We start from the raw sequence: 27,001 nt of genomic DNA, 5'->3' as shown, positions 1-27,001 counted from the left end.
GGGGGAGGGGGTCAAGAAGGGTAGGATATAGTCGCTGGGCAAAGGGATGGTATTTCGAATCGAAGGAAGGTCGAACCAAGGACGAAGGTCAATAACGTACCCTATATAATTCTCTATCGTATGGGGAATCCCCTTATGCTACCCTTAACTGATAACCTTACTGAAAAAGGTTTAACCTGCAGAGATAGTGCGATAAGGGTTGTAATAGATTCGAAGTCGATGGCAATAGAAAGAAAAATTATTATGCGCAACGGAATAACGAAATTGGACTACGCCAATGTTCACGAGTGACAAGTGAGTGATGACGGAGAGTGACAGGCACCGATAAAGAGTGTGAAATAACAAGAGAGAGAGAGAGAGAGAGAGAGTGTGTGTGTGTGCGTAATTCCGTATACGTCCGTCTGACGAGAGTCTCGGCGTGCTTCTCTTCCGCGCAAATATCCAATCGAGGATCTTCGCAAATTTTCGGTACGGCTCGCGCACGGGCTCTCCCGGGCTCTCTGGGAGGCTGGCTCAGTGTCGAGCGTGCTGCCTGGACCGCAAGGCGCCTTTCCACGAGAGAACCGTTCCCCTTCCCCTTACGTTCGTAGTACGTGCTTTCCCGAATACTCTCTCCTCTCCCCACCACAGTCGCTACCTCTCCTCTCTCTCTCTCTCTCTCTCTCTCTCTCTCTCTCTCTCCCTCCCTCCCCCTCTCTCTCTTTCTCTCTCTTTCTCTCTCTGGCCTCCCTCTGTCCATCTCACTCTATATTACTGTATCTATCTCATTTACTCTATAGAGATCCTTTTCCATTTTCCGGCTCTCTCTCTCTCCTCTCTCTTTCTCTTTCTCTTTCTCTCTTACTCTCTTCATTTCCCTCTCTGTTATCTCTTTCTCTGTCTACCCCTTCCATCTACTCTTCTTCTCTTTCTCTCTCCTTCGCTCATTCTCCATTCCTCTTTCTCGCTCCTAGCTCCTCCGTTCCGCCAAGCCAGAGCTTCGTACACTCTCGTTCTCCTCTCTCTCTCTCTCTCTCTCTCTCTGTCTCTCTGTCTCTCTGTCTCTCTGTCTCTCTCTCTCTCTCTCTCTCTCTCTCTCTCTCTCTCTCTCTCTCTCTCTCTGTTTCACCCTCGCACTCCTGGCACGGTCGAGCCGAATGGACAGCAGTGAGTAAAAGTGCCGGGGAGCCCCGAGCGGGAACCTACCGAACGTCCTCGTGTCCAGGACAGTACGCGGCTGCCGTTCGTGATTCGTGGGAAAACATGAGGACAGGAGTAATCAGGTGGGAAATCGAATCGGAAACTGTGTTGCCCATTAGTCGCCGTCGCTCGTAGCATCGACGCAACTCGCGAGCCCGGGAGGCTCCCGTTGCACCGCGGTGAATCAAGTGGGACGTTCGCGTTCTCGTCGGTGTCAACCATCGAGAAATGTAATAGCGCCTCAAGGACAAGAGGATCCCACGTACGTGTTCAAGGAGCTATGCTGTCCCATGCTGACCCGTAGACCGGAGGCTCGGCGTGTCGCTCATTTCCGTTAGGTTAACCGATGAAGCTGGACCTCGCGGAAGAGGAGAATAAAAACAAGGCTCGGAGGAGGAAGACGGGCTGATAAGGTAGTCGGGGAGAGGTGGTGGCAGCCGAAGGGACCGTCGAGGTGGTCGTCGGGCTGGAGGAGGAGGAGGGAGAGCACAGAGAGAGAGTAAGAGAGAGTGTGAAAAAGGGAAAAGGTGAGCAAGAGGAGGCCAACGAAGAGAGCGGTAATGATCGGGAGTACGGTGGTGCGGACAAATGAACACCTCGGCACAGCGTTTGGGCTATTCCAAGTAAGTGAGCATGGCCCCCTGTACCTCTCTTTACGCGACAGATTTAACCGCGTATTTTCTCTTATCCGCAACGCATCTTCATTCTCTTGTATGATCTTTTAAACGAGTGCACGCGGTACACGGTTACATCCGTCACTCGTGTTCGTATTAAGGGATGTCTTTCTGGGGTTTATATTTCGACCTTCATTTTTTTTTTTTTCCTTTTCCCCACCATTTTCATTTCCATACCAGTCTATCGCACTGTTCTCCGGTATCCTTCGGGTAACGAGGGTAACGCCAGGAAATGCGTACGTATATTCCTGCAGGAAAAGGAGTCCCTACAGCCGGTGCTCTTCCGGCTTTTAATCGGAATGTCGGCACGTATCGCGAATATCAGACAACCCTTGTATATGCCTGTGTGTGAAATATATATATATATATATATATACATAGGAGTATCAGAGACAGGTCCATATGTATATCAGAGAGACGAGAATGAGCTGCTGAATTTCAGCGAGAAAGTGCGCCCGGGATGAAATCCAGATAAGAGTGAGTAGCGTATGTGGTGAGAAGAAAGAAAATATAGAAACGAGAGAAAGATAGATGTATAGAGATGAGAGAGTGGGGAGAAGAGGACTCGCGAGGGAGAGGGGGAGAGAGAGAGAGAGAGAGAGAGAGAGTGGTCGCAAATGGTGGCGGCATCGGGAAAGGAACAATGGCCGGGAGGTAGTGAAAAGAGAGAGAGAGAGAGAGAGAGAGAGAGAGAGAGAGTGGTCGCAAATGGTGGCGGCATCGGGAAAGGAACAATGGCCGGGAGGTAGTGAGGAGCCACAGTAGGATGGGATGTAACTGCTCTTATTTTTTCTCGCTGCCGCAGCTCACGGAAAACAAAAGACGATCCGACATCAAACATTCAAATTAGAAAACTCCCCGTAGCCGAGCCTGCGGATTACCTCCGCATTAAATCCCTATAGAACGTAGATGGATTTCTCTCTCTCTCTCTCTCTCTCTCTCTCTCTCTCTCTCTCTCTGTTTATCCTTTTCGATGCATTGCTCTCAAGCGCCAGACGTTACACGCGTGTTTCCGGCATTTGTAAAGGGGAAACCTGAAGAACCGAAAGTCGCGTCGGTGGTTACGACATAGAAATCGACCTACAAGTTTAAGGTTAAATTAATTTTATTTTGCTGGCTAAGAGACTCAGACATTTGCAAGGGTACCCTATAACCCTCTTTACATTACTTAGCATATACGTATCTTTTGGGTCTCATATTTTCTTTCCCTCTCGCTTCTCTTGATTACGTTTCATTTAATTTCAGTGACTACCAACCGTCGTCCAATTCCTCCGGGCGACTATCGAACCGTTCAATCGAATAACATTATTTTTCCGGCTACGGCTCTACAGTCAGCAGCCATCAGGCTCCGTAGGTTATGGCGAGCGTGTGGAGAGCCTCGTTCGCTTTTAAAAAAATACCATTCGCCAAAGATCCGCAACACAATGTACGAGCGCCGTGGATGTTTCTGTTCTTGGCGCTGGCGGCGGTGGGTCGGAGGGGGTGGCGGGGGTCCTACCCAGAATCGGAAAAGGAAGATTTTTATTATTTTTCCAATAACCGGTGGCTGAAGAGCGAGAGGGGGAAGACGGATAGCAAGATAAAGAAAGGGAACGAAAGAGCGTGCAAGGGATTGGAAGGACGTCAGTCAGGATTGACTAACGCAGTCGGGCCAGCGGCGAGCGTTAACCCAATTTCGAATTAATTAAACGAGATTTCGTTAAACACGCTCTCGCCCTTTGAGAATCGACGGCAAACATCCTCGAGGCTTGTCGAGGTTGTGGATATCGCCTAATAGAGTCCCATCGTGCACTCCAGTACCGTAGCAAACACTCCGGAGGGTGTCTATCTCTTGATCAAGAGAACCTGAGCCTCCGCGTGTACGCGTAACAGGAAAATTATTATCTTGTACAAAATCTATTTTCACCTATTCAAATCTTCCCGCATACCATTACCTCGACCGTATATCACGAATCGACGTAGCCTCTTAACTATCAGCGAACCCGTAGATCATAGGCTTTTAGTATTTACCCGATACATCCTGTACGTGAAACAAATCCCATTCGACTTAGCAGGAATAAATCAAGTGCAGGAAACTTGGGGTAATTCAGTGTGCATTCCGCGTCGGAGAATCTCGAAATCCATTTCTGTATAGTATTTCTGGAATTTCACGAGGATTTTCAGTAACCTTATGTTTTCTCTTTCTTTCCTTTTCGCTCCTTCCGTTTTAATCTCGACCTGCCGCGCCCAGCCAACCACGATTCACCCAGCTAGCATTCGTTTTTGATAAGACACCCTGAGCTCTTGTATTACCCCTGTAGCCCCCCTCTCGTTCAACCAACGAATTTTCCACAGCTTTCAACCCCTTAACCGCTCTTCTTCCAGTGCACGACAACGTCCTCGTATCTCAGCCCCGGCCTATGCTCCAACTGAGCGTGAGAACGTGAGGAAAAGTAAGCCAGGAGAATGCACTGGAAGTAGGGACAGCGGTGGAAGGTCTAGTAAGGAAGGAAACTTTAGTCTTCTCCTCCGCAAAGTAGGACCAAGTTTGTACCTCGTGGTCGGGATTACCGAGTTGCCAGTAAAATTTCTAAGAAGGAGACGAATAAATAACGAGCGAAATTCGTACACGAAGCTCGACACCCGCATCGGTAGACCCGTAAGAAAAATTAAACTCGAATTTCACCTCCGAAGGCAACTCTTAACAGAGATATACAATCCGAACGATACCTCGTATTAATTGATCCCGCAGGTGCGTCCAACTAATTTTGCGGTTAGGTCGAGCCGGGATGATAAAAAAGTTACAGGGAGTGACTAATAGCCACTATCTCTATAGATGGGAGGTACGGATGTGTGTAGTTTGAAAAAGCACCTTCGTCCTATCCCCCGATTAAAAATTACCTTCGACTTCATTTTTTTCTCAGTCGGCCGCCACCTATGTTACGTATTCCCTTTATGTATATCTGTATATGCATAGATATACTTTCGCACGAGCGTCCATACGAACCAGAAGGGTAATAGGCGCAATGGTAGTAGTGGTCCACCAACTATTCTGACTTTTTTTTCAGCGGCCCGCGGCGTTATTTAAGCCCGGCCCGACGAGTTCCTTTTTTTTTTCTTTCTTCTTCGTCTCCCTCTTCTCTCCTCTCTTCGACGACGCTGCGAAAAATAGCTCTCCCACTCTCGCCCACTCTCCTTTTTTCCCACTGGCAGAACCATCTCCAGTACCCAGCATCTCTCTCCTGTCCACCGAGCCTCCTTTCTTACTCGGCTTTGTCCTCATTTTCGTTCCTACGTCTCATTCGTCCTTATCATCCATTCTTTTTACACCCTGTCCGACCACTGCGACATGGACGGGTTGTACATCTTGGAAGACCCCTAATTCACCCCTCGCCGACTTTCGTTGCGTCCTTGCGACCTCGTCCTCTTCCTGCGCGACAGCGACGTCCTGTGTCGGTGGCTGTAGAAAATATCTCTTCCTCTTAGAGCTCGCTGAGTCTCTATTATGTATATAACTACGTGCCGAGTGTATATCTATGTATATGAATTAATGAGGGAACCCACTTCTCTTTTGTCTAATTCTAATGGTATTACAAGCAAGCCCAGTACCCTATCTAGGAGCGTGTGCGGGAGTGATGGCGTCGAAGAGTAACTAGAACCCCTTAGCCACCTTGTTTACTGCAGCAATCACTCGCGTACCAACCATCCTCTCGCGCCAAAATACATTTCCCTCCAGCATCTTGAACGCTGGCCTGGTTAGAAAGCTCGTTACCGTTATTGATATTCCGGTAGCGGTAAGTAACGCCGTTCGTTACGCCATGGAAACTTTTCCGCCAGCTCATACCCGGTAAAGCGCCGCATCCTGACCAGGAGAAGAATGCGAAGCACAAGACCAGATCAGATAATCAGAATAAACTCGAAAGATGAGAATGAACCGACTACCCTGTATACCCGAGAACAAAACGGGTCCATACAAAGTATCCAGATGTAACCAGACGCACGATGTTAAAAATGACGGTGGGTAGCTACGTCGAGTAAGAATAAGTCAGACGGAGCGGCAAAGGGCGACAAGGGGCAAGGGGGTGAAAGAGGTTTTGTTCTCAATCTCCAACGGAGTGAGGAACGCGGCTGGTACTAAAATCTCTCGGTTTTTTTTATCGATTCGAAAACAACAGGAGCACTCAGTTTTGTACGAGTTGCGTGTCCCATTGAGCGTGCAGTTTTCCAGTACCGCGTCGAGTGCAACGCTGGCAAGTTGGATGGGTCCCAGGCTGCTTGTAATCATGAGGAGAGAGTGAGATAACCGAGAGGAGGAAAAGAGAAAGAGAGAAAAATGCGAAATGCAACTCTACGGGAAAAAGGCTTCTTCTTCGAAGGCTCAGAAACAAGGGAATGGGCTTTTTTGGTAGGGTAGGGAATAAGGGCGCAAGTGCTGATGATGGCTGCCGCTCCTGTGGCTTCCGTTGCTCAGGGAATTCCCAATATTTCCTAGGTGCACTCCTAAAACGGGTCGGTTAATCCTACGGATTTTTGAATTCCAGACGTATCACGAAGACTCCGGTTCAGCCGAGTCGTTCTTCCGTTTCTCTTCAGGCTTTTCCCACTATGGCTTCTACCGTTCCTCTCGTCAGCTATAACCTCTGGCTACCTACCTTTTACCTGGCTGACTGTTGATCTCGGCTTCACGGCACTCTCTTATTGTACCGCATCGATCTGTGCCATCGGGAATCGTAAGGTCTGTTTACGATAGGTCAATCTGCCTGCTGACCCACGTTGTGCTTTGATCGACGTCGAACAGACTCGTTCGATTCGAATTAGCCCGTGGCGGTGTATACGTCGCCAAATTGAACTCTACGTATATGTATCTAGGTATACAGGTATAAAGCTGTACCTATCTGTACCTACCTTATGGACGATTAGAAGACTTTGGAGAGGAAGCGAATCAGAGAAAATGAGAGGGACTGAGGTATTCGCCAATCTAGCCAGATCTATTATACATGAGGTTAGAGTTCGTATACTTTTAACCTATATTGTTTGCCAAACAACATTGCAAGTCCAATGCATACAAAATGACCCAGCTACTCTGTCAAAGTTGGACACACCCGCAGAACGATGTTCTACAGTGGATAGCAACGGCCAGATCAATTGTTAATAAATATTTCTATACGCGCAATTTACTGGCGAGTACCTGCTGTACAATGCTGTGTCGTATAACCTGTTCCTGCTTATTATAAAGACAGTTCAGGGATATTCTTCCATTCAGAGTTTTATGTCCCAGCGTAGCTTCTAGGCTTGTGCACTGGTATATGACTGCGTTTATGCTTTCTACTGAAATCGGTTACTTACTCGTATCGGTACAATCGTTCGCAATTTGTAATCTTTACCGATATAAAATCGACTCCTGGAAACAGGACTTGCTTGGTTACCACAGGGGTATCGACAATGTCTCACGTCTGCATATAATTTCCTGCCGTACCATTGTGAAACCAATGTGCACCAGGACAACTTTTCCCTGTGGTAGTTCCTTCAGATTCCCCAGCCAATACTCCTCGATCGTTCCAGCTGGACTTGTGATATACGCTATATATGTATATATATATATGTATATATATATGATTTACCTCAGTCCATTGCTCGTTCACTGAACAAGGAATCTTTTTCATATTTCTATATCTATATAGAACATTTCTTTTTCTTCTCCTCTTTTATCGTTATTCGTATTGGATTTATATTCTACCTGTATACGGTATCTCAATAAAGGCCTAATTTTAGGTTCAAACCTTGGTTCAGCATGCGTTTCAATTTTAAAACCTTGGGCTATGAAAAAATTCCTCAATTTAATTAACGAAGCTAATAAGGTGGGTGTAGAATTCTTTTTTGATTTTCAGTCGATATTGCGTCCCGTGTATTTTCACGTTCGTTCACGTGATCGTCCAACCAGTAACAGTAAAACAGTCGCCGAGTGGGATTGGATGAGATATGTATTTTTTATTCGCAGAGATGTGAGGAATGATCACGTGGGTTATGGTCGGGCTGCTCCTGGCTGCGGAAACTACCTGCGGCAGAAATGTCCTGTCCGGAAACGGAAATGGCAAGGATGACCCCAAGCAGAAAGTGGCACCCCCTGACGAGGAGGAGATCTATCGTATGTATCATTCAGCGCGAATATTCTCTTTTAGAGCAAGTTGTCTTGTTAGGTTAGGAAAACCTAGCTATTCTAACGTCTAATGAGGATCTGAATTATTTGATACAGTAGTATATCTATATGGCCGTTCTACAAAGTAGATCTTTGATGTTGATATGGAGCAATGCAGTGGAACAATAGAGAAAATCATAATAGAAAATCCACTCGGGGACAAACAGTGCAATATATGTATATATATGCGTGTGTGCGCAGTTACGTACAATTGTACGAAGTATAAACTTTGACTCTGGACAATAAACTGTTGTGATATATGAACTGTAATTAGCTAGTGTATTCGCAGTAAATCTACTTAAAATCTCGGGGGTTACGAAAATGTTTGTTGTTTGAAGGATAATAAAAATTGTGAAAATGCTGGGAGGAGCTGGATATCTTGTTGCAACTCTCTCGACTTATGGGGCTCTTAGGTCTATATAGTTACTGATATCGGTTTGTAATACGGGGAATCCTTTGTTCTCCTTTTATTGGGAAACAGGGCCCAGTGCCAATTTGGACCGTGAGCCCTCTCAAGAGAAACTGCGATATTTCATTTTCGAGGAGGAAACTTTGTTATATTTAGAACCTGTGAAAAATCGTGTCGATCACGAAATAAATTACGTCTTCTGAATCACGTCAGATTACAAAATGTCATTTTTCTTAATTAAATTATTTTATCGGGTATATTGGTTATCTGGGGAAAAAATGTTATCGTGTAAATAAAAGAGCAGTGATGGAATTGTCAGTCAGTACGGAATAAGCTAATTTTTAGGTATACAATTTGATATATTTAAATAGGATATTAATAACCACGTAACCAAAAATAATGAAATTTATAATATTGTATGCATAACTGATATTTGGTTATAATAATATCATTGGATATAGATATGGACCGCTTGTGTCTGTATCAAAAGGTTTGAAAAGGGTTAGAAACAGAGTAAAGTAATTATTTTGATGATGGAAAATGTTTTGTTAAAAGGAGCCAATTTTATAAATGCATCCATGACCTGTTTTTGTTTTTTGCCATAGGTCTGACATGCTACACTTGCGTCAACGTCAGCGATAACCAGGTATCGACACAATTTTATTAAGCTCAAAGAGGCTCCCGTTCACTTGGCTCGCGATTGTCTCGTCGATCGGTGGATGGGAGTGATCAATAATCAGCAACCACTTTTAGTCACTCGTTTCTCGCTAATCGGCCATTTTCGTTCCCTCTTAGATGTGCAACGAGTGGGCGATAGACACGCCGTGTCCGGCAGGCGGACGGGATTTTTGCCGATCGCTGCACATTCTCGACAGCCGCGGGAACAGTGTCTTGGCAAGCAATTTTCTATTCCAGTGAAATTGTCTCCCGTAGTCTAGGATTAGTATTCCCTTTTTTTTCCAATAATCCCGATAGCCCAATAAATGACGGCTAATTATCGGCTTCTCTAAGATATCGGTTTGTTGGTCGTATCGATCGTTGGCAACTTCGAAAGGTATACCAATTCTTTACAATGGAAGAGCAACCAGCCATTTTAATTGGTTGACTGACTAACATGTACAGTATTCCATACCACCTGGATACTACGTACTAACCACACGAATTACCTATGTAACTGCCTCTAGTTAAAATAGCTATGCTGACATTATAACTGAAACATAATGACGCTATTAAGGTAAGCATAACTTTATTAACGAAGAATGGACTCTTTTCGAATAAAATCGTATTTCCCTCTCTACCTTACCGACCAATGGTAATGAGGTAATTTAAACGGAAACTAACCTATGAAGTAACATTGATTAAACGACCAACAACATCATATGTAAATTTCGATGTTAAATCTTTCTCACTGTCTCCCTTATTGAATGCTCAGGTGAGCAAGAGTTGCGCGAGCAGCGAGGAATGCGGACCAGCCTCAGTGGGCTGCGTCCCAGTCGACACGCAGAAGGTGCGAAATATCGAATTTTGCGATACCATGCTGGTGCCCCATAGCCCGGTGAATAAATTCGATTATTTCGTTCCAGATCTGCATAAGCTGCTGCGACGTGAGTTACTGCAACATGGAGTCCCCGACGAACTCTACGAACGCCATCTTCTCGCGGAAACGTCGAGCGAAATCGAAGGGTAAACGCAAGCGGCCAGGTAGAAATGGGGTTGATAGGCCCGGTCGATTTTACGGCTGCGTGTTCGGCCTCGCTGCGTCTCTCTTATATGCATATCATTGTTGAGGAGGAAGCCAAAGGTTGAGTAGGAGATATATACATACATACATAAATATATATATATATATATATATAACGTTATATATATATGTATATATATATAACGGGTAAAACCGTTAAAAAATGAGAATTAGAATGAACGGCGAAGGCTGCATTACGGTCGCGATTTGGCTTCGATGAAACAAAAGATTAAAGAGTATGAAAGAGAAAGGGCATGAGGGAAGAAAAATATTGGGGAAAAAAACAAACCGATCAATTAATGCAGTAGCAATTTTCAATTTTACTTGTAAGAGTTTATAAATTATGTTATAAACCAGGATGGTGAACTCACGCTACAATTTCTGAGCCCCCTCGATTCGTTGATGATGTTGATTGTGGGCTGATTTTCATGAATAAGTGTAGCCTCGGGACGAAACTTTCGCTTGGGGGTGTCGATATGAGGATAGAACGTTTATGGATAGAAGAATTCTAAGGAAGAATGCGAAATCCTTTTGTCGTTCGACGATGGAAATGTGTTATTTAATGAGACGCGTACCTAAAGCTATTAAACTATTGACTCGCCTACTACAGACTATTATTGCTATTACAATTATTACTATTATATATTATGATATAGATACTATACATTGTTTCGGCATTACGTAAAATACTGTTGGTAATGAAATAAAGAAAAATTATACTTCTCATTCGAGGACGTAACTTATTTAATAAAAGCAATCGATAAAAGTAAGATTGTGAGTTTGCATTAATTTTTGTTTAATATTAATTTGTTTCCTATTCGATTTTAGAGGGCAGCACTGGCCTTACGGAAGTGACGCTTGGCTTTATATGTTTCCATGAATTTCAATGTAAGAGCGTTCAAAATTATTTTTATATACACATTTTCTTAAACCTTATCGAAGATCGTACTAACAAAAATTATAATATTCGTGTATCACGGGAGATTAGACGTATCTAAAGTAATTTTAGAATCTGGTACTATTTTAAAGCACTAAGTATGTAAAACAACAGTAAGACACTCTAGTGGTGATATCATGAAACGGAACATAAAGACTTGCTCAGTCGTCACTCGTGAGTAACTCCCAGTACGCCAGTAGGCGCCACAGTGCATGGAACTTGCGCACAACTAAAATCTATATTAAAATGGAGGAGAAGAGTCGAGTTTCGGAACAGGAGTCTGAAAAGGACGAGATTATCGAAAAGGATGCCAAAAGCATGAGGTAAGCAAAGAAGGGGCATCGCAGGAAAAAGCGTCTTCAGTTTTGTACAATCTTCAAGAATCTATGATATAACCAAAAAGTCTAACCATCGTGTGTTCTGATTTTCCTCCGGTTGTACCGTTGATTCTGAACGAAGAATTAATGTGCGAGCATGAAACTAGTATAGTTAAATTTCACTTTTTGCATAAAAATTGAACCACTATATAATGTAGACTATGCAAAATGCAGCATCCGTAATATATACAGTCATTAATCTCTTATTAAAAGTTCTTACTGATCGTTCATGTTTCCTGACAGTAAACTTCGTGACTACATCGTGTCTAAAACACCGTATTCACTTATCGTAATTATTAAGTACTGGGACTTCCTAACTCATTTGTAATTACATTTTCTTTGAATCTATGCCTACGTTAAAGTTAATACCAATTTCCTGATGTACATATTACGAATGAATAACGTTGACGTCCATATTCACTAATTAACTAATACAAGAACTCTTGTAGGGACGCCTGTATCTTATTATGCTATCGTTACCTTAAAAAAGAGTAGTTAAATTGCGAGATGGCATTGTGACCCGTCTGATAGCTCAACGAAAAAATGTATAGTTTTTGGGGAAAAAAGCATAAAAATAATTTTATGCGTACACTGCTTTCGACAGTGTTATTAGGTAATATTTCTTTCTTGGGCGATTCTAATAGATAAAATACTGCACTATAACGAAACACTATTGACTGTCGACTTAACTCTCGAATAACCGGCGATAAGTTAGAACTTCTTCCTCGCTATTTTTAAATTCATTAATGCTTTGTAAGTTAGTATCGATCGGAAATGCAATTAACTGTAATTAAACTATACGACTAAAGCTCTCTGATTTTATTACCTTTAGTTGGGATACCTTTCCTATATCTATATAATCGATGTTCGTCAATGAGTATCAGTAAAAGATCATTTTATCGGGACTCTTATCTGTTTTATGTTATACCGTATAAAACAAATGCGATTTTCTCACCCTCTGCCAGCCAGATAGATTTAGTCTCGCACTCCTCGGGTACTAAAGTTTAATAGTGCCATTGAGAGGATATTATAGTTTTCGTAATTTTATACAATGCACAGTTCGAAGAAACGTAACCGTAAGAAAAATCAGGCTGCAAATTCCGCGGCTGAAAATCATGAAGAAAAGGAACACGCAGAGGAAACAGAAATGCCGGGGGCCTGCAATATTTCGATAAAAGACATTCAAATGGCGATGGAAGTTTTCAATATGCAGCAAAAACCTGCCAAGACCCAGGAAGAGGCTATGCAGAAAGCTTATCAATTCTGGAGCACCCAGCCGGTGCCAAAAATGGGTGAGTGACAAAACAATAACAATTATGTGAATACGAATAGAGTAAGAATTGCAATGGTTCTTTTCTAGATGAAAAGATCGTTCGTAATGAGCCCATTGAACCTGACAAGAATACTGTCAGAGCGGAACCTTACAGCTTACCTGATGGTTTTCAATGGGACACATTAAATTTAGACGATCCACTTGTCTTAGCAGAATTATATTCTCTGCTCTCCGAGAACTATGTCGAAGATGACGATGCAATGTTTAGGTTTGACTATCCACCAAATTTCCTCAAGTGGTACGTTTCTCTGTAATTGTTAAGTATAGTCATCTGCAGAATAATATGAAGTAATGGGAACATTTTAGGGCTCTACAACCACCAGGTTGGTTCAAAGAGTGGCACTGTGGCGTTCGTGTTACCAAGAGTGGTCGATTGGTTGGTTTTATCTCAGCTATTCCTGCTACTCTCCGTGTCTATAATCAGTGAGTAGACAAATCATCGAGTGAAACCTAATATTTCTGCTGGCTGCCAGATAATTAAAGACAAATGGTATATGCTCGTAAAATTGCAGCACCCAGAAAATGGTGGAAATTAATTTCCTTTGCGTGCACAAGAAGCTCAGGTCAAAAAGAGTGGCTCCAGTGCTGATTCGTGAAATTACAAGGAGGGTGAACCTCAAGGGGATCTTCCAAGCTGTGTACACCGCTGGCGTTGTACTGCCAAAACCTATAGCAACCTGCAGGTACATCTAAAGCTTATAATAATCCTTTAAAAAATGTCGAACTCGCATATTTAATTAAATATTTAACATGAACATAAACATAAACCTGTACTTTCAGGTATTGGCATCGATCTTTGAATCCCAAGAAGCTGATTGAGGTCAAGTTCTCTCATTTATCACGCAACATGACGATGCAAAGGACTCTCAAATTGTATAAACTTCCGGAGAATACGAAGGTGCCTGGATTTCGGAAAATGGTCCATACGGATGTGTCACAAGCTCACAAAATTCTTAAGGACGTAGGTTCGAAAAGTCATGTATAATTTTACGTTCTGACTTGTTTTCTATGTATTCCCATTTGCCATTGTATTTCGCATACACTCTATAATGAATTACGCGAAGAAAATAATTTACTTCTTAACAAACATGCAGTAAAACTCATCAGAAGATCACAAGTATTTCTGATAATTCATTTTTCATCGCATATCACTCGAAAAAATTTTCAATGAAATCCGGCTTACGCCATAAGACAAGTTGGTACGTAAATATGATGAGAAAAATCATTATTTCCTAGTGAGAAATCAATATTTTATTGTATAACAAGACAAAATCTAATTTAAAAAATCTTCGTAATACTTTTTTTTTTGCGTTTCAGTATTTAGAGAAATTCGACTTGGCACCATCCTTCTCCGTAGAAGAATTCCAGCATTGGTTCCTGCCGCAAAATGGAATTATTAACAGCTTCGTAGTTGAAAACAATGGTAAAGTTACTGATATGGTGAGCTACTACACATTGCCAAGTTCGGTGATGCATCACCAAACGCACAAGACTCTCAAAGCTGCGTATAGCTTTTACAATGTCTCCACTGTGACACCGTGGCTTGAATTGATTACCGATGCTCTCATCTCGGCGCGCAATGTAAGTAAAAAAAAAGACAATAATCTTACTCTAAACTGAATTCCTTAATTCGTATTCAGATTATGGATTTAAAAATATACAGATGTTTTCTTATTTCATAAGCTAACAATGAAATCAAAAGTATTTATTTCGAATAATAAGAGACTGATGTTTCGTAACGTTACACGTAAAAAATAATACATTGTCCACTTACACTATTCCGATTCATTCAATTAAAATAGATAAATTATTATTGACCATTGTAGTACGTGATACAGTTGCTGAAATTATATTCCGTAGAAGTTTCCTACACTCGTATTACGAATACAAGTTTTACTCTTTTATAGCTTGGCTTTGATGTCTTCAATGCACTGGACCTTATGGACAACAAAGAGTTCCTGGAGCCATTAAAGTTTGGCATCGGTGATGGAAATCTTCAGTACTACTTGTACAATTGGCGTTGTCCCAGTATGACACCTAGCAAGATTGGCCTGGTATTGCAATAGGAAGATCTCTTGCAAAAAGATTTTAGAGGATTATTTACAAAAGGCGAAGTGAATGACAGAATTAAAAAGATACAGCAGAAGAGTAACGTATGTAATTGGGAGGGAACGAATAGTGTCAATGAAAAACGCGATCAAATGAACAATCCGCAATGACGACACTAAACTGAGAAGAAGAAAAAGCAAGGAGAAGAAATGAGGATTAATTAACAAGGATCATTGTCGACGTGCCGAAAGCAATGGAGTTTAAATTTAGCTCGACTAAAAATGTATACGTTACACTGTACATTGGAAGCAAATTGAACACTCTGTAGATATATGACGGATAATATAAAAGAAAAAAATTCCCGCGAGAATTGAACGCGATATGTAGGAAAATTGTCATAACTTGATAAACCGTACCTTTTTTTACAGAGGTGGCACTATGACGGTAAGTCTCTTTCAATTTCAGATGTTCCATTCCTCTTGTATCCCAACGAATTAGTGTAGAGATACAGGGGTTTGCATCTACGGAAAAAATCTAGGAAGAGTGAATGTTGCAAAAAATAACAATGCAGAGAATGAGTGCGATTAAGAGAATATTTACGAAAATTGAACAAGAAAATGAATTATGAAAGTAAAAGTTGAAAATAAAAGAAGGTACGTCGAAACTCCTTGAATTACCTCAATTCGAACCTCTCATTCATTCACCAATCCTATGATACCCAAATGACAAAGTGTGAAATGATAAATACAAACTAATGGTCAACTACGAGTGTGTTTCTCCCTTCCGGTATCTGAGACGCGTCGATTACATAATGTCCCTTCATTTCCGGCAATGATTAGATAGCCTCGTCAGATAAATAGCACGCGAACGATGTAAGAAACCTGTTTGTCTAGATGGGCGCCGCAGTGTGATTTGAGGTAGCAATCAAATCTAACCTGGTTATTTTGTCTTCTCAAAAAAGGCATCAAAAGACTTACGGCTGCCTAGCTGAAAAAGAAGGTGTTATCGTGAGGGCACTCTACATAAACTAGATCCTTGGACTATCTAATCCATGAGTATTTCCACAGCAATCTCAATGATTATCATTGATTGTTATATAATCTCTTATCCGTTTGCGCTCTAGGAAACTACTTTCCATAAAATCGACCTCGCGTAATTTGCTTATGCACAATGATACAGTTACTAATATCACACTTCATATTAGACCTGATAATTTACTAAATAGACATAAACCTATTTACATTTTACTTAGATAATGACACAATGACGGTCTTTCCCGGCGTATTCTCATGGCAACAGAACCAACGACCATAACCCTAATGTCGAACATATTTCAATGTCAACGTGAAACTAGATTAAGCCGGGTTTACGCGCGTGGAACCCGTCGCGGCGATTGACGGCATATTAGCCTCTCTATAGGCGGTAAGAGGAAGATGGGACATTAGATGTCGATTAAGTTAAATTAGGTAAGTTAAGTAAGAGTAAAGCGATTCGCCGTAGTCGAGGAAGGTCTTAGCCTTGAGGCGGAATTTTCCGAATAAATTTTGTCTCTACCCGTACATTAAGACACGATGAGGTCATTATTCTCTCTATCTGCACGGTGTGTCTCCTTGGAAGAGTGCATGGCCGAGTTTTGAAAAAGGCGGAAATGTCAGAACGCCGAACAATGTGCTGGGGCGGTAGATAACGAGACTCCGACTGAACGCGCGCTTTGCGTACAGTTAGGTGGGGACGGACGTTGGCGATGCAGAATATATATACTGGCATAGAAAACGAGCGGAATTCAGTCACACGCCTGGTTTTGTTGTGTCGTTGCGTCACGTTATGGGGACCCATTAGATTACACTAGAAAAGAAAAGACTTACGATCACAAAGACAATTAGACTTTTGGGTCCTTATTAAACGTTAGGAGCATATATACGCATATATATACCGACTAGCGATATGATAACGCTTGCTGCTATCATTGGGACGATGTGCGCGTGCGTTGAGGCCTCCAGACTCTTTGGGTAGATAAATAACTAACTTGAGTTCCTATAGAATTCATTTTCGATAATTAAACGTAAAAGAATATAGGACAAATTTTTCATAGTTTCAACTTTGGTTCTTGGAAGAATCAATCTAATACTGTTTTGGATTTTAATGTGTACTGGAACGTACCTACCTTTATGTGCCACCAGTATGGTATGCACTTTGAGGAGGTGAGCAAGGATTATGGAATCCTTCAAAATATTAAAGATGATTTTCGTGGAGATCAATTGGCTATACTGTATGATCCTGGAATCTTCCCAGCTCTCCTGAAGGATTCGAATGGTAAGAATTTTCGATAGGTCTCTTGATCCTTAGCGATCTATTCTTTCTTTCCATATGATAATTACTGTATGCTCTTTAAGGTAAACTCGTGAGACGCAATGGCGGTGTGCCGCAAGAAGGTAATCTTACCCTTCATCTTACACTCTTTCGAGAACATCTACTAGAACAGATACCCCATCAGGACTTTGCTGGACTCGGTATATTGGACTTCGAAAGCTGGCGTCCCATATTTCGTCAAAACTGGGCTTCACTGGCGCCGTATCGAGATTTGTCAACGGAAATTGAACGGGCGAGACATCCGTTCTGGGATAAAAAGGCCATTGAACGAGAGGCTGTTAGACGATTTGAAAAATCAGCCCGGCTCTTCATGGCGGAGACACTCGAGGCTGCCAAAATTCTTCGTCCTTCGGCTAGATGGGCCTATTATGCTTATCCATATTGCTTCAATTTGACGCCGCAGCAGAATAGTATACGGTGTAGTCCTGCTGTAATCGAAGAGAATGATAAGTATGTGTAAATTAAGGAAAAAAAAAAGAATATATAAAGTAAAGCGATATAAATATAGTTGATACTTTTCAAATTTTTTTAATATAAAGAGATCAAAACGATATTAACCCTAGTATGCATAACGTAGCTGAAAGACATGATTTTAACGTGGCCACTTCGCCTCGAGGCCCTAGTCATGCGTACTAGGGTTAAAAATTAAGACATTTCATTTATGTGATATCGACCTTTTTAGGATGTCCTGGCTTTTCGATACCCAGGATATGCTGTTACCTTCTGTATACCTAAGACTGAACCTAAATAGTCGAGACAGGGTTGGCCTTATCAATGGGAGGGTGAAGGAAGCTCTTAGAATCTCAAAATGGATGAAATCACGTGCTCCTGTATTTCCTTACTTCTGGTATAAATATCAGGACGATCGGGATGTTTATCTTAACGGGGTGAGTACCGTTTGTTATTATGACGCAATGAACATTAGAGATGAGTATCAAATGCACTTTTAAACTTTGTAGGAAGACGTTGAAAATAGCATGAAGGAAATAGCCAAGCTCGGAGCTAATGGAATAGTAGTTTGGGGTAGTTCCCAGGACGTTAACAGTAGAGCCAAGTGTCAGAAATTTCGAGACTATGTCAAGGATGTCCTCGGCCCTGTTGCAAGGAGTGTAATACGTCCCAAGCTGGAGAATATGCAGGAAACTACAGTCATTGGAGAAACTTCAACGATCGAAGTAACTGCACCAATAAAGGAAACTTCAGGAACGAAAGAAACGTCAGGACCAGAGGAAACTTCAGAAATAGAGCAAACTCCAACAATTACAGAAACTTTACCGATAAAAGAAACTTCGCTTGTAAGTGAAACAATTACAACATCAAAATCGGCCCAGAAAACTTCTCACGAAAATCCTCCTACGAATTCACGATTGACAGAATATAATAATAATTTGACTAGCAATCAGCTTCAAAATCATCTTCGAAATAAATACGAACCTGATGGCGTAGATCGTAATAGTATCTCAGAAAAGGATCGATACGGGAATGAATCGGAAACCGAAATTGTCATCCAATCCAAAACAGAGAAAGCGATCGAGAAGATTATATTACAAAATGCAGATCCAGAGAATGACGGCAACGAGCGAGAAGATGCTGTCGCAAGACCCTGAAGTCAATCTTGTAAATAATACAAAGGATAATGAATTTTTAACGTACACCATCAGTTCAACAACCATCAGCACGTTTGACGCGCCGGAAGAGACGACGGAGCCCCAACCAACGGAAGTAGCTTAACGCGAGGCACAAGTGAATCTAGCAAAAAGAATCCAAAGAGAAGCATAATTTTATGAAAAAGAAAAAACGATACCAAAAAGATGAAATCAGTATTCCAAGATTGTATCATCACACGATACAAGTACGACTCATCGCGATGATATCTCGACATGTAACGCGAGAAGCAAGATCAAGTCGGAGCTTACAAGGCGAGTAGCCCCGCCTAAAAAAAAAGATGAAATAAATATTCTATAGTCTAAAACCTTCTCTCATTTAATCGTATCTGTAACAGAATTCAATTTCAAGGATGATGACGCAAATTCATTGGATAACGTACACCATGAGCTCTCCGTCACGATGACCAATACGATAATACTCCAAAGTCAAAGCCTCATCCTTATTCGTAACTCGTGTAAACTCTCTGCTATCCAAACCAGTGGATAACCAGAATCGTGTGTTCGATCGGTCGAAGCTTATGACGAAGGCACTTTAGCACTAGGACACGACAAGTTTTACTGGTTCGAGGTGTAAGGCCTGAGGCGATCTTGCTTTTTACAGTACCCCACGTCCGTGCGGGCTGGTGGGTAGGTAGTCAAAGATCTCTCCTGTGCTCTCTGCACCACTCCGGTCCTTTACTCTCTTGCCTGAGGCGTCTTTTATTTTTCTTCTCTCTCTCTCTCTCCTTCTCCATCGCACCTCAAGAGGGAGAGAGAGAGTGCCCATCCAAGCGTTATCCTTCTTCTTCGGTGATTCTCTTTGTCACTCCCTCTCTCACCGAATCTCACTCCCTCTCCCAGTATGGCTCTCTCGCGGTAGAACGGAACGGGAACGGAACGGAACCGCTGGTGGAGGAAACGAGCGAAGGACTGCAGAGAGAACGAAACGCAGCGGCCGAGATCCGCAGCACAGTTTTCGTGGAGAGCTCGGAGTCCCGGCTCGCGGCACACGTTCTCGCGTTTCAGCTCAGTTGCCTCCTGGCAGCCAGGATCCCAGCTACGTAAGGAAACGCGAGCCAAGAGTTTCTAAGAGACGCAGGCACCGCGATTACGGCCCTCGTAGCGCCTCCTCTTCCTTGATCACGACGTAGTAGACCCGTCCAAGAGTCGCGGACGCTCGACTGTGCGCGATTAACGGGGGTACCAAGGTGTCGCACAGTAGCAGCTACAGCCAATTTTTCCTACGAATGGATAATCCATAGCTACGTCGTACAACCGAGAGTTCCAGTGCTTTAACATCGGCCGAGAGGACTAGACCGTCGACCATAGTCCCAGCAGGAACAGTTGTCATCGTACCGAAGAGAGCGGAATAGCCGAGCGGAGTGAAGGAGTATTTACGTAGAAAAGAAAAGAAAAAATATATATAGTGTGAGACAAGGGGGACTAGAGGGGGATAGTTAGAAAGAAAAAAAAAGGGAAAAAGAAGGAAATAGAAGAGAGAGAGAGAGAGAGAGACACAGGTGAGTGGGACTTTGCGGTGTCGTTAATCGCTCCTTTTTCACGAACTGTACATTAAACGGGTAACGATGATAAACGATAACACACCATTCACGTATCGATCGCATAAGACCCATCTATCCCGCTCGCACATGGATTCAAGATACAGTAATACACGTGCACTTCGTGGCCACACGAATTGCAGAACTCCATGACCCATGACCTATACTTTCGATTTTTTAATACTTTCTCTTTCCGCTTCACTTCCCGACGAACTTCAACGAGATGCATTTCTTTTCATATACGACGGCCTCGGTTTTGCTACGGCGTCGAGACGCCGACGCTCAGTCTTCGGTGCTACGCGGATGTCGCGTACGAATATCGTCTAGCCATACTGTTCGTTGGCTATACCGAAGAGTGTTAACGATAATAATAATAATTAACAATAACAAGAATAACGACAAGAACTCACTACTTTGCCATGTAATACTTCGTGGACATTCCATGACGGTAGCTCACGCATAATGTCAATATCTCTTATGGTAGTGTTCCGATGGGTTCGTGACGTCGGGAGGAGAAGGGAGGTCTTTTAAAGAGGCGAGGCATTAAGAACAACAATGTCATTACATTTTAACGACCTGTTCTTGGTTGCCCCCTATAAAGCTTTCGGGGTGTTCGTTGGCAGGTATGTGGTCCATTGGGGGGGGCCAGGAGGGGGGAACCCCCCCGTACACGTACGTATCTTGTAGTACCGCGGCCGAGAGCCCCTCGCTCGCGAGGAATCAGTATGGGTGACGAAACAAAAGCAACGAGGGTATCAAGGGGAAGAATCGTTGAAAGAGAGCTGGCGAGGAGGAGGAGGAAGAAGGAGGTGAAGAAGAGAAAAAAAAGAGCCGAGATGGCGCCACACGTCCAGCATGTTTTCGGGCCATCCTCCGGTGCTGTTGGCAAACTCTTTTCGTCTTTCTTTTTATTCTCCCCCTTCATCATCCTCTTCTTCCTTTTCTCTCCTCTCTTCCTCCCGTTCCCGCCTCCCTCACACCTTGCCGTCCTTTACTACGAGGAGAGTCCTAACCTCCTTTACCCTCATCCTCCTCCGACCGCCTCTCTTTATTAACCCCGACCTCTTATTAGCTGCTATCCTCTCTGCCCACCCAAAAAGAAACCTCAATCCTCCTACGCACCGAACCATACCTATTTCTTGATATTAAATTTACAAAAAAGACATACGCGCGCGTGCTTTCATAGGAATTCACGATCCTTTCGTAAAAACGTCAAATGTTGGATATGTTTTTTAGAAATTCAATAATCAATAGCGATGGCTGAGGTTCGTATCGATGATCAAAGACGTGAGCAGCCAAGACGCGTAACGTCGTCCCATTAACCTTCGGTCTCTTACGGTATTTCGTAAATCACCAAAGATCCAGACACCAAGGCCAAATCCGTACGTACGTCCAGAATCCTCGGTCTCTAATCTCCCCGTACCATACTCACCCAAAGACGTATTAGCATTTAAGCGACTGTCCGGCGCGGACGTACCCGCCGTTGGGTACCTCCGAAGCCCAGACCCACACCATCGTCCCTCACGCACTTACGCACGCACGCTCAGATCTTGCTCCTATACGTGACATCACGAAGGTCTCGTACCAGAGCGTACACATGACGGGCTTACCGATTCGCAAGCGGTTTACCAGCAAAGAAAATCCCCACTCGTGTACCCGCGCACGGGAGACCCGGCGAAGGTGATCAAGCTGGTGCCACACGGCGAAGGAGCTCATGTGGGAATGGAGATGGTGATGGTACCTGGTACTGGTGGTTGTGGCGCTGCCGATGACGATAGCCGTGGTAGTAGCGACGGTGCCGAGGAAGAGGCACGTGTACGCGTTCCCGCACACTCCTATTCGCTCTATACGCATTAGCACACATTAGCACACCGAGGTACCCGGAGGCAGACCACTCTTTTCAGATCTTTTAAACTCTCGAGGTGCACTGGCTCCTTGCTGAAGTTACCGAGAGATCGCGAACGGCCAATGGGAGAGGAGCTTGCTTTAGGACGCACCAGCTTCGTCTAGGTCTATACTACTCTGCGCATACCGAATTTCTATAGGATCGGATCGGTAGGTGTTTTTGAGATAAGGCGACTGGATTAGCATGGTAAACTGGATTGGGACAGATAGGATCTGCTGTTTGAGATTTTATTTTTGCTCTTTACGGTGACACGTTATTTTAATGGGATTGTGTATAGCTAGACAAAGTGTAATCGCTGGGTATTTAAATGACTTTTTCATCGTGGGAATGATGGTGGATAGCGGTATCAGGTCGATTGGTACCACGATGCTGGGACTCGTAGGTACAGAGCATTTTTTGGTTACTGTATACCGATGATGCTGTGAGACTTTTAGTGTCGCGTAGGTGGATATTTATAGTTTGGATATGTAGAATAAAATTCCATAAGGTTTTCTCAATGGTAATACGTATAGGGGGTGATAGAATGAGATATGTCCTGGAATAACACCAGGGACGCGGTCCTGGATTAACCTGTGAATCTAATAAATCATAAGGGTTTTTGTGCTCAATTAATCTTGACACGGAATTCGAAGGAATCGCCATTGCCTAGGATAAATCCCTATGGGATTGCCACTCGGCATAGTTCCCGGCACCACGAATCTGTCTCGAAGCATCGTAAAGCTGCGAAAGCCACTCCGTGAGTGGGATCACTTTGGCGGTTCCGTTTCTAGAGGGGGGCTACGTCAAATTTCGTTGAAAATCAAATTAATCTCGCCGTTGGGTGCAGCCCGGCTCGGTCTACTCGGCTCTCTTCTTGCTCTGCTCTCTCCGGGCTCTTTGAGAAAGTCGAGCAAATCGAATCGACGGGACTGGCCGGAGGTCGGACTCGCCCTCGGCAAGAGGCGAGAAGAGAAGGTGGCGCTGCAACAAAGAGCTTTAGACTTCTGGCAACTGCACCGGCCAGGGACGGTGCACCAGCGAAAATCATCGAGTCCAATATACACGAGTCATCTTGCTACCGGACTGACCCTACCATAAATTCCTAGGATATTCTTTGACCTTTGACACTTGTTAAATTTACATCGTCCAAGACTCTCGGTACAGTGGGTAAACCGCTGTGGTAGCTGGGATATCAATTCTCATTAAAGGCTGTATAACTCGATGATTTAGGATCCCCTAAAATTACGTGCGAATAAGTGCGGCCCTGTTGCGTCTTATTCGGTCATTCAAATCTCTGCAGTCGTAGGTATAAGCAGGCACATTATACACCTATACTATACACCTATTTCTACCATGTACAGGGTGATTCGATTGAAACTGATTTTAAGGGTGCTTATTTATGTCGACATTTATATACAAGAAATATCCAATCTATATACATATATATTCATTACAAGTGTGGTATAACGATTCATGACCATATTTGGTAAAGTTCTAGAAGCTTAAGGGGAAAAAGATTTTCTTAATGATTATACAGAGAGTAAAACGTGCAGGTAATACGTGTTGCGTGCATGGGATAGGTTTTTGCTATGGGACACCCAGTATCTCATGGAATAAGAGTGGCACACATGGTGTGTGCCACCTCTCCTGTTATATGCCATGCACACAGAGAGAGGCCCTCGGGGCGGCACGTCGATTCTCGGAACTCGAAATAAGAAACGGAAGATCGGAGATCCTGCGCGAGAATATAAGGCGAGAGCGGGCTTCTCTTAGGGTGGATCGGGTGGAATAGGTAAGCCGATGGATGAGGGGTGACGGAGGAGGACGAAAAGGAGACGAATTGAAATGCATCCAAGGGGAACGAAAAATCGTGCCTCTCTTGGAAATACCATAGGGCCAATTGTCCAACGTATCCAGAAGGGAATCGGGGACGAGATTCCTTTTGTCAGGAATTCCTCCCTGGTATGAAGAAAGAGAACTGCCGAGTGCTCGAGGATGCTTGGAAATAGTGAACCCCTATGTATAAAAATATCCTTGCCGATTAAAATGCTTTCTGATGGCTGGACGATATTGATAATCTCGTATTTTTTAATTTTTTTTTTAATACGTGGATATGGTGAAATAAAAAAATCTTTTTAAACGCTACTTGAGCTATGGTATCGTTATTGGATAAGGAGGCCTTGTCCTTCGTGATCGACTTCGTCTTCGTACACCTGTCGCACGGTAGTGGGCATCGCGCACAAGATGACGCAATTGCACCAGGTCGTCGAACCTGAGACCTCGAGGCTGCTCGAGCCGTAACTTTCATTCATTCGGAAAAAATCTACGGACCTCGCGATCCAATCCCCATGATACTTTAACGCAGTTTCCCATTGCAGTATCGTTACGTCGAGAGACACGCTAGAGTCCCGACCTAAGAATAGGTATACTGAGAAATATTTAACTTCTTCCTTACTTACATCGCTATACCGTTATTGTGTTTTGTTGGGATTACGGTAACGCCCTATAATTTTATGGTTATTTCAGTGAAGATGGGGTACGGTTTAGCAGTGTCTTTGACAGTCGTGATGCTGCATTCGTCCATGCTGCGTGCTCATCGCGAGCATAAGGTTTGCATACGGCTGAAAGTAACCTCGGCCATTTTGAATATTTTTGTACGGACAAATCCAAATTTCTAGGTTTTTTCTATTATTCTTTTAGGTGCACAATATTGTTCTCTACCCGGATAAGCACAGCTGGTGCAAGACAACCCCCATCAAGCAGGTGGTAACCTGGCCTCAGTGTTCCTCGCAGGAGTTGGATAACAACGTGTGCGTAGGAGCATGTTTCTCGTATATGGTACCCCATAGCGAGCCTTCAGCTCCGGGTGACCTAATTCGGCCCTATTGCGACTCGTGTCAGCCATTGGATAGCGTCTGGCACACGGTAATTTTTTTTTTAATATGATAAAAAAATTATATCCGTTTCTGTGCTTTGACCTTCGTTTACTCTTCTGTACAGGTTACCCTGGACTGTAAGGACGAGGAGAACAATCCGATAACCATGCAGAAGAAGGTGCAGATCATCACTAATTGTTCCTGTAGCTCCTGCATGGAAACGTCACGTATCAAACCGGATTACAATACTTTGCTTCAATCACTGGCTCAAGAAAATCTCGATAAAAATGTCAACACTGTACACGAGACACCGGATTTATTATTGAATCCGAATCTGAACACCTCGAACAATACGACTGGAGATGGCATCTTTGCAGGTGAGAGGTTTGTGCAGCTGGTCAAGGAGTTCAAGAGCTCGGAAAAACTGGTGAAACCTGAGGTCAAGGAGTTATTCTCGAAGCTGGAGGAAGAGATTGATCTTGATAAGTTTAAAGATGTTTTGCGTGATATATACGTGCAGGAGGAGGTCGAAAGTCATAAACAGCATCACGAAGCACTCCTGCATCGTGGACCGCATCATTCTATGGTACTGGATTCTGGGGTTAAGGAAAAGATCGACGTAGAGCCACATTATCTTCATCCTGCGGTGGCGGGACAGGAAATTAGTTATAACGATAATATACTTGTTGATAAAGATAAGAAAAAGGGCTTTTAAGGAAATCGCCATAGACTTTGAAAAACTTGTACGAAGGGACTTCCGTGCGGACGTTAAACGCGAGTCTCGATTATTTGACGCTGGACGCCAAAAATGGCAGGAATCTTCGGTTAAACATTGACGATGTCGTTTATGATCACGTTATATGTCCCTAGATCTGAGAATTAATGGGTATAGAGGTTTGAGGATCGAGCACAAGATGGCCGACGGTGCGAAAATCAGCGCGGGAAAATTTCATTATATGAATGTAAACTCTTTGGCGCATCACGAATTGACGTCGCGCACCGTAGGAATGTCAGCGTTCTCTTAAACTAATCTATTATTCGATGTTCGATGAGAAATTATATTGTCGGAGAGCAACAAGATAATGGGAGAGCGAGAGAATTTGAGAGAAACACAAGTAAAGGGAGGTACGAATGAATAATGATAAAAAGTGCCGAAATGAACAAAAAAAAATGATACGAATTCACAGTGCGAACAAGTATTTGAAAACTGGCTCGCGCGAATGAAAGAAAGAGAGAGAGAAATTTTAATATATTTAATAATTATTATATTAATTATTTAACAATATATTTCTAAGCCCTTGTTTTCCCCACTCTTTGTATTTGTAATTTATATGAATATACGAACACGTGTAACCAACTTACTAGTTGCCTATACTTAATCACACGTTATACCTATACAGACAACTCTCCGTAATATAGCGCACGCGGGCACTCTGGTCGCACTATATGTCGCACTATATTAGAGATAGTGCTGTCCTACGGAATGCCTCCCCACTACAATGACATAGACGGGTGTTTGACAGAGGTAGAATAGACAAAGCATTGCGACACAGATGACTGGGAGAAACATTCCCCTTACAGTGAAATAGCTTAGAGAGAGCGGTTGAGGGGAAACGCAAAATTAGTCAGCGCTTCTATATAATATTCTATAAAATGTCTACCAATGTCTACATACGAATACCTATACTCTACGTTCTGGTACTTAGTAAATAATTTTCGAAACCTCTAATAATACACTTTGCCGCAAGCTGTGCATACTTTCTCTTATCACATGGATTCCCCTCTTGCATT

General features: G+C 43.1%; 4 protein-coding genes and 1 long non-coding RNA gene across 17 annotated transcripts in view; 4 read left to right on the top strand and 1 right to left on the bottom strand.

The window, feature by feature from the left end:
- LOC107267963 (ly6/PLAUR domain-containing protein 6B) overlaps positions 1–10,948 on the top strand; it is a 12,780-nt gene extending 1,832 nt beyond the window's left edge. Inside the window, exons 2-7 of one of the 2 annotated variants that reach the window (XM_015740194.2) lie at positions 1,205–1,802; positions 7,831–7,977; positions 9,043–9,083; positions 9,233–9,331; positions 9,870–9,944; positions 10,021–10,948. In XM_015740194.2, the coding sequence (XP_015595680.1) occupies positions 7,842–7,977; positions 9,043–9,083; positions 9,233–9,331; positions 9,870–9,944; positions 10,021–10,224 (555 nt within the window). In that variant the 5' untranslated portion in view covers positions 1,205–1,802; positions 7,831–7,841 and the 3' untranslated portion in view covers positions 10,225–10,948. Of the gene's footprint in view, positions 1–85; positions 1,803–7,830; positions 7,978–9,042; positions 9,084–9,232; positions 9,332–9,869; positions 9,945–10,020 lie in introns of those variants that run through there. The other variant, XM_015740193.2, reaches the window with a different exon arrangement.
- A 334-nt stretch (positions 10,949–11,282) lies between these two features.
- Positions 11,283–15,538, top strand: LOC107267959 (glycylpeptide N-tetradecanoyltransferase 2). Its single transcript, XM_015740191.2, has 8 exons — positions 11,283–11,438; positions 12,552–12,784; positions 12,853–13,063; positions 13,132–13,248; positions 13,338–13,508; positions 13,606–13,786; positions 14,143–14,406; positions 14,733–15,538. Exons 1-8 carry the CDS (start codon positions 11,362–11,364, stop codon positions 14,889–14,891), a joined length of 1,413 nt encoding a protein of 470 aa, XP_015595677.1. The 5' UTR covers positions 11,283–11,361; the 3' UTR covers positions 14,892–15,538.
- Positions 15,287–19,684, bottom strand: LOC112494390. Of its 10 annotated transcripts, none has more exons than XR_003059769.1 (7): positions 19,292–19,684; positions 17,253–17,672; positions 17,039–17,171; positions 16,808–16,908; positions 16,435–16,719; positions 15,810–15,861; positions 15,287–15,395 (listed from the first exon to the last, which is right to left on the bottom strand). It is a non-coding gene; the product is annotated as an uncharacterized LOC112494390 (long non-coding RNA). The 10 variants fall into 10 exon arrangements; XR_003059760.1 differs by having other exon boundaries at positions 17,317–17,672; XR_003059763.1 differs by having other exon boundaries at positions 15,810–15,857; positions 17,317–17,672.
- On the top strand, positions 16,686–19,268 carry LOC107267958 (hyaluronidase). The gene is made up of 5 exons (XM_015740190.2): positions 16,686–16,883; positions 16,967–17,187; positions 17,268–17,694; positions 17,927–18,131; positions 18,204–19,268. Exons 1-5 carry the CDS (start codon positions 16,819–16,821, stop codon positions 18,849–18,851), a joined length of 1,566 nt encoding a protein of 521 aa, XP_015595676.1. The 5' UTR covers positions 16,686–16,818; the 3' UTR covers positions 18,852–19,268.
- Positions 19,685–19,869: 185 nt separating the features above from the next.
- LOC107267961 lies at positions 19,870–26,571 on the top strand. 3 transcript variants are annotated; one of them, XM_025085264.1, is made up of 4 exons: positions 19,870–20,409; positions 24,858–24,943; positions 25,035–25,259; positions 25,335–26,571. In XM_025085264.1, exons 2-4 carry the CDS (start codon positions 24,866–24,868, stop codon positions 25,923–25,925), a joined length of 894 nt encoding a protein of 297 aa, XP_024941032.1. In that variant the 5' UTR covers positions 19,870–20,409; positions 24,858–24,865; the 3' UTR covers positions 25,926–26,571. The 3 variants fall into 3 exon arrangements, with proteins under 3 accessions (XP_024941032.1, XP_015595678.1, XP_024941031.1); XM_015740192.2 differs by having other exon boundaries at positions 19,871–20,410; positions 24,861–24,943; XM_025085263.1 differs by lacking the exon at positions 19,870–20,409 and adding an exon at positions 24,490–24,757 and having other exon boundaries at positions 24,861–24,943.
- Positions 26,572–27,001: the final 430 nt, after the last annotated feature.

Source organism: Cephus cinctus, unplaced genomic scaffold (assembly GCF_000341935.2).
Source record: "Cephus cinctus unplaced genomic scaffold, Ccin1 Ccin1_scaffold0462, whole genome shotgun sequence".
NCBI lineage: Eukaryota > Metazoa > Arthropoda > Insecta > Hymenoptera > Cephidae > Cephus > Cephus cinctus.
Note: the sequence above shows the minus strand (reverse complement) of the source record. Positions and strands in the feature narration are given on the sequence as shown.

Excerpts from the sequence above, each read along its gene's own strand:
- LOC107267959 (XM_015740191.2), top strand. The coding sequence starts at position 11,362 with ATGGAGGAGAAGAGTCGAGTTTCGGAACAGGAGTCTGAAAAGGACGAG. Across the intron at positions 13,064-13,131 it reads CCACCAAATTTCCTCAAGTG|GGCTCTACAACCACCAGGTT; the intron begins GTACGTTTCTCT and ends GGAACATTTTAG. Across the intron at positions 13,249-13,337 it reads ACTCTCCGTGTCTATAATCA|CACCCAGAAAATGGTGGAAA; the intron begins GTGAGTAGACAA and ends GTAAAATTGCAG.
- LOC107267958 (XM_015740190.2), top strand. The coding sequence starts at position 16,819 with ATGATAACGCTTGCTGCTATCATTGGGACGATGTGCGCGTGCGTTGAG. Across the intron at positions 16,884-16,966 it reads GAGGCCTCCAGACTCTTTGG|TTTCAACTTTGGTTCTTGGA; the intron begins GTAGATAAATAA and ends AATTTTTCATAG. Across the intron at positions 17,695-17,926 it reads GTAATCGAAGAGAATGATAA|GATGTCCTGGCTTTTCGATA; the intron begins GTATGTGTAAAT and ends CGACCTTTTTAG.
- LOC107267961 (XM_025085264.1), top strand. The coding sequence starts at position 24,866 with ATGGGGTACGGTTTAGCAGTGTCTTTGACAGTCGTGATGCTGCATTCG. Across the intron at positions 24,944-25,034 it reads GTGCTCATCGCGAGCATAAG|GTGCACAATATTGTTCTCTA; the intron begins GTTTGCATACGG and ends TTATTCTTTTAG. Across the intron at positions 25,260-25,334 it reads TGGATAGCGTCTGGCACACG|GTTACCCTGGACTGTAAGGA; the intron begins GTAATTTTTTTT and ends TCTTCTGTACAG.